General features: G+C 37.7%; 1 protein-coding gene across 5 annotated transcripts in view; it reads right to left on the bottom strand.

Moving 5' to 3' along the window:
* Positions 1–9,295, bottom strand: part of LOC140329100 (uncharacterized) — a 143,400-nt gene that overhangs the window by 62,496 nt on the left and 71,609 nt on the right. For 4 of the 5 annotated variants that reach the window (XM_072409196.1, XM_072409195.1, XM_072409197.1 and 1 more), the window contains one exon: positions 3,956–4,417. The exons of the other annotated variant lie outside the window; for it this stretch is intronic. In XM_072409196.1, the coding sequence (XP_072265297.1) occupies positions 3,956–4,417 (462 nt within the window). The remainder of the gene's footprint in view (positions 1–3,955; positions 4,418–9,295) is intronic. 5 annotated transcript variants of the gene reach the window in all.

Raw genomic sequence — 9,295 nt, 5'->3', positions numbered from 1 at the left:
GGCTCTCCACTGGAGAGCCAATCCAGGCTCTCCACTGGAGAGCCAATCCAGGCTCTCCACTGTAGAGCCAATCCAGGCTCTCCACTGGAGAGCCAATCCAGGCTCTCCACTGGAGAGCCAATCCAGGCTCTCCACTGGAGAGCCAATCCAGGCTCACGTCCTCCTGTGCAGGCTCGCATTGCTGCACAGGAGGACTCACGCAAGCTGCACAGGACGGCGGACGTGAAGGAGGACTCGCGGGGACGGCGGACGTGAAGCAAGCTGCAGGTAAGTACCGGTACCCGGCGTATAAGATGACCCCCGACTTTGGCACAGATTTTTCGGGGTTAAAAAGTCGTCTTATACGCCGGAAAATACGATATATAAATAGTCCACATAGAGAACTCTCTGCCCCATTATTCATTTTAAGAATATTACAAAGAACAAGAGTGCACTAAAGGAAAAGAAGTTTAAGCTCCAGGTAAGGAAGGGATTCTTCACTGTAAGGTCTGTATAATCAGCTCCCTCAGGAAGTAGTTTCAGCAACTACTATATATATATATATATATATATATATACACACTTTAAGAAAAAGCTGGATGTTTTTCTAGAAGTACAGAATATAACTAAGTATTAAGGCTTTAAAGCAAAAATAACAGTGACTGTTGATCCAGGGAACATCCGTGTGCCTCATGGAATCAGGAAGGAATTTTTTTCCCCTGTTGAAGCAAATTGTACCAGGGTTTTTTTGCCTTCCTCTGGACCAACTATTATAGGGTTTTATATCTCGGATATGTTTATTTTCCTAGTGGTTTAACTTGATGGACTTATGTCTTTTTTCAACCTGACCTACTATGTAACTATGTAACATATTATGGGGAAAGTACAATTACTTTAAAAAGAAACCTAACTGCTGGTAAAAAAACACTGTCCCTCTTGAAATTTGATAACTTACCTGTGTGCACAAAAGTGATGACCACAAGTTTAAAAAACCTATTAGGGCGAGTTAGCCAGGTAAACATGCTCTCTGACCATAATGGAACAAAATGGTTACACTCATCTGTGGGTGATTATGAAAAATATTTAGGGTTAGTGTGGCTACTAATTGCCCAGTTACAACTTGCAGAGATCACGGTTTATGAAGTGTTTAGCACTCCCAGTTGTCAAAAAGTACTTATTACTGGACTGGTCAACAAACATTTTCTTGCCAAGCAGATTATGTTTACAGGGTATGTTTGATGCACGGTTTCCAAATATGGTATTGGTTTTGCTAGATTGGCTCTAGTTTTTGAAATAACGATCTCAATAATACCTTCATAGAAAACTAATGAAACATGAAAAGTAAGCAAAAATTAAAGTAGGTATGTCCACTTATACAACGCTAAATTTTTGAAATACTTAATGTCAATATATTCTATATTTAGTAAATTTACAAATCTAGTCACAAAGGAGTCATTGAAAAACTCAGTATGTATGATTTCCTTTTATGCTGATGATCAGGAAAATCATGTTGAAGGCTCCAGCAGTTGTCTGCCATCGCGTGTCTGTCACATCTGCCCTGATACTTTTCTTCCATCACCTTTATATCTTGATGGAACCTCTCCTCTTGTTCCTCATTGAAATCGCCAAGGTTTTCTGGAAATTTTTGCAAATGGCTATGGAGATAGTGTACCTTTTTGTTCCAAATTTTTAAATTTTAGGAGCAAGTTTTGTACCAGTTCTTCATACTTTTGTGCCTTATGGTTCCTGACAACCATGAAATAGCTGTGCCAGGCAGAAGCTTTAGTATCAGTCACGTAACTTGTGAAATTTAAATGATTTATCAGTTTCCGAATCTGGGGTCCATCAAAAATTCCTGCTTTTAATTTTTTAGTTCTCAATCCAGGGAAGAATCTACAAAATGTATTTGAAGCAATCACAGTCCTTCTTTAGAGCTCTAACAAATTGCTTCAATAATCCCAACTTTATGTGTAGTGGAGGGAGAATGATTTTTTCTTTGTAAACCATTGGCTTGTTGATGTTTGCTGCACCTTTTTTCATGTTTTCCTTTGGAGGCACTTTCCTTTGGAGGTCACTTTTTTTTTTATGTGTATCCACTTTGCTGTCCTAGTAGGAAGTTCACCATCAACACATATGGACCATTGGTGTTCATAATAGCAAAGCTTTTTTAAGACCATTTTGATATTTTCATTATCCTAACTTTTGTCGAGTGACCAATTGGAATTGATGCATAGCAATTGCCATTATGCAGTGAAACAGATTTCAGACTTCAAGTGGAACTGTCTATGAAAAGCCGCCAGTCTTTTGCTCGGTATTTTTGCACTCCTATATGGGCTAGTAGTCCAGGGATGGTACAACAGTACACAAAGTCTCCATCTTCACTGAAATATGGTAAGCGTGTCACCTCTCTTGTCCTATAAACCGTTATTTTAACTTTTGGTCCTGGCCTGGATGCTAAAAGTTCAGATGCTTCTTTTGACAGACTTCACATATTAAATCTTTGAGCTCTTCTTGAGAGAACTGCTGGTTTGATGAAACACTTCCTTCCTTCATATTCACTTCCACTGCTAGCTCCTGGATTACACTACAAGCCCTGTATATCCTCCATGTTGGATACAGGAACATCAGGGAGTGTACTGAACACTGGTATGGGAACATCAGTACCATGCGACACAGGTCATCTTGCCGATTTTAAATCAGGGTACTCTCACTTGTTTTTCTTGTAACGATTGAAACCTTTTACATTCACAGCACAAAAATAATCATTATGATGATTTTTGTGCTCTTGCCATACCATAGGTACACCAAATTTCAAACTTTTCAGTTTCCATTGACGTAGACACTCTGCACAAGTTTTGAATACCATAGATATGCTCTGTTTTTGCTGATAATATTCACCACAAATGTAGCCAAATACATTAGGGTCACTTAAACAACTTCCTCTTGAAGAACTTCTATAAAAAATATATATATCAATAAAAAGAAGGCAAATGAAAGTTTTATGAAAATAATGCTTCATTTAATATAAAAATTGCAAAACAGCAGTGTAAATAAAGATTGATAATAATATGCTGTGTTAACATTTATTGTTGGTTAAATCGTCTATTCTGATTCCTGTATCACAAGAACTAGAGCCAATTCAATGAAACTGATGTCATTTCTGGATTCAGTAGACCTCAAACACACTAAATATATTGAAAAATCCTTGGCAAGTTAAAAAAATTGTTTTTTGTTGAGCTGTGTTATCACAAATAGAAGAATATGCAGAAAATCACCTTGTGAATAGGGCTTCATCCTTTAATACTTAGTGAAGAACACTGTGGATCAAAATTCTATGCATGTGTCACTGGCATCAGCTTATCTGATGAAAGGTTTGGGGGAGGAGCAGTCATGTCTATAGTTTTTATTTTAATTCATTAGTTTTGTTTTTTATTAGAATCATAACCATGTGACCATAAATCCACAATAAAACATAAATAGAACACAATGGAAAACAGTGGCACTTTACCTTTGTCTATTGGAAAAACCTAGATAACTATTAATGTACGTGTGGTGCTCTCCTGCCTACCCAGATTTTTTGAAATATTGGTGGTTGTGCTGGCTGCACAGGGAAATCAACCCTTTTGTGCATATGCACACACTGAGCTGTCCAGGGTACCAATGTAATTTCAGTGATAAGGATAATGAAGTTATTTTGCCAACAGTAAAAGGATATTAAGTAGTCACTTTATAAATGCTTAAATATAGACTGAATTAGGGCTACAAATTATTCTAGTTTTACATAGAATAGAAATGTTTTGGGGAGGGTTCCTCATATTAAGACATTTTACAGATGACAATACGTATTTGAAATTTGCCAGTGCGTATATCCATCACTGTGGTATATAGGCATATTATTTTCAAAGAATATCTGTTATGAAATGCACACTGAAAAATAAATTAATTTAATGTGCCTAACAAATTCTAGATTTCATACCTGGGAGAAGTTTTTACTTTCTCCAGCACTCTCTAGGCTATCATTTGTGTTTTCTTCCTCTTGCTGCATCTCATATGTGTCAGGAAAGTGGAATACAGATGGTATGCGTACATCCTGATTGATGGTAAATTTCAGAAGGTCAAAGTACCACAGACGTGGTATGTAGATTTCCTCACCAGAAGCACCAGATTTTATGGATGCTTCTATTTTCTTTAACTCCTTCTTGAATACTGTTCTCAAATTTGCAATCTTATGTTTAACAAGGTCTACAGTTGCTGAGGGACAAACTGTTTTACAAAGATCGACTAGTTTTTCATATGCCTCCGCTTTTTTCTGCCTATTGGAATAATCAGAACATTTTACTTTCCACAAGCAAGGTAAAGCCTTATACATTTCAATAAATTCTTTTAGAAACTCTGGGTTCATAAAAATTTCTGTTGACGATTTCTTCTTTGCAAGAACCTACACAAAAAAGGGGACAGAAAAATACAATGTGTATTAATGTACTGTAACACAGTTGATGTTTGGAGCATTAAATTTGAACGCTAAAATCCCTACTAAACTTTATTATCTAATTTGGGAAAAGCTGTGAAACAATGGGAGCCACATTCAATTTCAACCCGTTCTATCGAAAAACACCAACATGGACTTTTAAGGCACCTTTACACATATCCAAATCGAAGAAAAAGTTTTACCTTGTCAAAAAATTGTTATTTTTTTTTTATCTTGTATAAACATGCATGTAATATATTTATAATACTTCAAATATGTCCAGTTTATTCTTGGTTTTACAGGTTTTGCTTCCTGAGGAACTATAGGACTGGTATCAACAATCAAATGATATATCTCATCCACTTAAAAACATTTTGCTGTCATATATTCCGGTAATCTCTCCCAATAGGTTAAGGCAAACAACGATAGTCTTCAAATTTGTTTTTTATTTATCACAGCACAATTAAACATAGCGTATTTATCAGCCATTCTCCCATAACAACAACTCTACCTCTTCCAATTCTTTATCAATACATCTAAGTTCCCTCTTCTATTACACTAGGGATGTTCTACCAGGGATGTTAATGGAGGGCCCTTATAGAGGGAGTTATTGTGGCATAGATGCAAAATAAATCTCATGTTTTACCATTTGAATAAATTATATTTTTATTGAAATGGTAATAAGAAATATAGTTGGTGTAACACTAAAATCCTAATTACTGTAAGAAACTCGATTATTGGTACTTACTCTCTTTAGCATGCCCTTTCATTGCTATTGTGGATTTTTTGGGGTAACTAAGCTTAAAATGATAATGCAGTTCCGAGAAACTGCTTTAAATTAGAAGGTCTCATTACATTTCTAGATACAATAGGACAAAATAATATTTGTATTACATAGTAGTTTGAACCCCATCCAAAGGATGAGCCTAACACAGATACTTTAGCACTACTATTAGCTTAGGCAGTTTATAGTCTAAAGCAATTTTAATTTACCTCAAGATTGTGACAGTAAAACTAAAGCTCAGATGGGCAAACCAACCTGTGCATTTTTTGCATGCTTTAACAGGTTTGTAGCTAGCAATGTTGAACATTTTTACATTAAATGTAAAATTTATCCCAATTTAAGGGACATTCGAAATATGCAGCTTTGACCTAAATCAGCACATAGTGTAAAGACATACTGCACTGCTCTACTTATCCAACATGTATATGGGACTCATGGTTCTCATGTGCACTCTTTGAGACAAGACTGGAATGTCCTTGACTAGGGATAAACATTGTTTCCCTGTGTAGTATTTTTTTATAAAGACCTAAAAGTCAGCAAATACTTTCTACTGCAGAAACATTTGCATTTCTAAATTGTAAAGGCGCTATAGTATTAGGAAATTATGGAGCCTGGTCAGGTCAAGCCAGTCTGACCTTAGCAAGAGTGCATCTCAAAATTTTTAACATTTTTGCATTTTGTATTAGTAAAGAGGGGCTAGAATGGGTGGGCCAAGGGAATAATTGGTTAAAATTACCTTTAAGACTAAAAACCCATGAGTAAAAAAGTGTAGGCTACCAGACCTATTTTAAAAATGCTAGTTACCTAACAATGAGTCTTTTGACTTTTCTGAGCTGTCGAGGGTAAGGGGCTGAAAATTTAGAAGACAGACAGACATCACCATCCTCTGTGCAAAACAAGCACTTAACTTTTGAAAAGGGGGGGAGGGGAATTAGAAGATCAGTTTATTAATTCCATAGGGTAAAAAAAAAAAAAAAATCAACAAACCTAAGTCTTTACAATTGTAACGTAACCTATTGAAAAGCTAACCTATTAATAATTTTACCTAGCTATTGTAGCCCATAAATGTATATTTGCATGGGGACATGGGGATAAACAATTACATTTTGTAACAAATATTAAGTAAATGCCAAAACCAGGCTGTCCAGTTTGTCACGCAAATTTCCTCTCTAGCAGAATTACTGTGGTAGAAAAGCTTACTAAACGTATATGAAAATTTATTTTCCAGTGCCAAGAGAATCAATAGCTAATGTAACACAGAAGTTATAGACCAGGCGGCACTGATATCCACAATGCACCCAACATCTCAAATTGTACATAAACTTTATCGGAGGGCAGTATCATAAAATCTCTGGGGCTTGCTTATTAGAAATTCTTAAGCTCCTTCCTTTGACTGGCTTAAATGTGTTTATTTACCCTCCAATGTGTGTGTGTGGAGAGTCAAAATTGTTAAAGATTGTGGTAACAGCTATGTTTATTTCTAGTTTTAACATTTGGCAGAGTCATGCCCAGGACTAGGGTGACAACATAAAGATGGGGGGGGGGGATATCAGCTGGGAGGTATGTGGGAATGGGAGAAAAGGAGAGAAGGGGAAGGGGAGAGAGACTGAACCCCAAGAGGCCACCCCTAGAACTTTGTCTACTGAAGCTGCCCAGTGGAGTGGTTAGAGAGACCCACTGGTTAAAAAAATAAGCAGTGGGGTATTTAAGTCTTTAGGGACCCTACCCACCATGCCCAGGGTAGGGTCTGTTTACCTACTGTAAATACATATAAAGTTTGAAATGATGCCTGTTGCAATTTTTAGGAGCGCCTCAAGGGGGTCCTTACGTATATCCCTATTGTGTAGTGTGTAAATATTCTGGAAGACCCCTATCCAGAAGTAGAAGTGTTTTATCCTTGGAAATTGCCACCAGGTGTGTATTGCATAGTGCAGCAGCCATGGAAATAGAGCAGAAGCATTAGGCTTGAACTTTCTAGCCAGCACCATGTACCATCCAAGGAGGAGTTTGTAAGTTGCCTCATTGAATGTCACATGCCATGCCCTAAATTTGTTTCCATTGTGCCTCATTTAGTGCTCAGTCCATGTCTGATTCCCACCGGGCGGTGTATGGCAGTGGAGATCAGTGAGTTGTATATCACTGAAAGGGTACCCCTTCCCAGTGGGTCTCTGTTACAAATCAGCTCAAAGACAGTGGCTCTCAGGGGGGGGTTTGGTACATTTAAGTGTAGTAGAGATATAGTGACATATTTGTAAGTACCAAAAAGTTTCCGATGACAGTAACTAAAGCTTGTCCCTTTAATGAGGACCAGGATTGCACTTCATTTAACGTTGTCAGAGTGTGAATTCCCCTGAAAAGCTAACATGCAAAGTAAGCTAGGTTGCCAAACCCAGGTTTAAAGGCAGGGTTGTGGACCAGGGTTGTCATGGGAGTATGGGAGGAGCTAAGATTACTTGAGCTTTTGACCCCATCCCACACCCCGAGGGAGTACTTTAGGAGAGGGTTCCGGATCGTTCCCAATATTGGCACAATCAGACGCCTAATGTGTATCCACAAAGGTGCCCAATGACCTGCGTGTGCCTGACCTGATGCTGACAGTGGAGCTACCTGCGCCACCTAGTAGTAGGTACATAGTTCTTTTCGTCTGGAGTTACCCCATACAAATTTCAGAAAGGCTTTCTGCAGTCTATTGATCAGGGAAGGAGGGACTGCTATGATGAATACATAAAATAGGTAAAGTAGCCTGGACAATGCTGTCATCTTGAGGGTGCAATTCTGCCAAACCAAGAGATTTGGCATTTCTTTCAAGTTTCCAACGTAGAAACTGTAGAATTTAACAGGGAAGTCTAATTTGCATCGAACATGGAATGATATGTTGTGGTTGAGTAATCACCCAGGTAAGGCAGACGTTGTGGCTCCCAGGGGAAGGTGCTCTGAACTTGCATCACAAAGTGATCAAGCGGGGATATATTAGGTGAACGGGACTTGCTATGGTTGACACACAGTGCGGTCACCTTTAAAAATGCATCCAGAAGTTTTGCTAAATTTGGTAAAGTTTTTCAACAAATAATATCCAACCTATCTAGTAATTATGGGCCACATCCCCGACAAAACATCAAACGCTTTGCGAATCAAAAAATCACGGTATGGGACTTTATAGGCCAATCAATTCAAATTTATGTTAGTAACATAAATTTTGTTAGTAAAGTAAAACATTTATTAGGGTGCTCCTAATATCTACGCGTTTTACAGACAAATTCCACTTCCTCAGGACCAAAACATGAAGATCCGATGTTTGACCCACATGAGATCTCACCTATGATAGGTGGTAACGGACAGAAGCAGCAATGTATGATATCTTTTCAACTATTTATTCAATTATTTGCAGAGGTCCTTTTTATCAATATCAAATTAGATTCATGGTAGCTGTATATGTTCATCATGGAAAACGTCATATCAATTTTGTTTCATTAAGGCTGCAAATATTTACCATAGAAGACCTCTTCTTACCATTAGCTTCTCTTCATATTCTATTCCCCACAAAGGTTGTCTCATTGATTCACTCACATGCTGTTTTAAGCTTTGTCCGCATAGTCCTCTGTCCGTTACCACCTATCATAGGGAAGATCTCATGTGCGTCAAACATCAGATATTCCTGTTTTGGTCCTGGGGAAGCAGAATTTGTCCGTGAAATGCATAGATATCAAGAGGGAGCACCCTAATAAAGGTTGCCCCCAACAGGAATATCATTGGGTTTGCACATTTTTAATCTAATTTTTTTATGTTGGATACAAATTTTTAGATCTGTTCAAAAAAATGTTATACTTTAGTAACAATATAAGGAAATTTGTATTGATTGGCCTTTAAAGTCCCATACCATAATTTTTTGATTAACAAAGTGTTTTAAATTTTGTAAGGATATTGCAGGGTTAGTAACAAACAGGATTACATTGTCTGTGAACAAAGATATTTTGTGGTGGTACCCTGCGACCTCCAATCCCCCCACATCCAAACTGTCCCTGATAGAGAGTGCCAAGGGCTCGATAGCCAGAGCAAAAAGGAGT

This window comes from Pyxicephalus adspersus, chromosome 4 (genome assembly GCF_032062135.1).
Source record: "Pyxicephalus adspersus chromosome 4, UCB_Pads_2.0, whole genome shotgun sequence".
In the NCBI taxonomy this organism is placed as follows: domain Eukaryota; kingdom Metazoa; phylum Chordata; class Amphibia; order Anura; family Pyxicephalidae; genus Pyxicephalus; species Pyxicephalus adspersus.
Note: the sequence above shows the minus strand (reverse complement) of the source record. Positions and strands in the feature narration are given on the sequence as shown.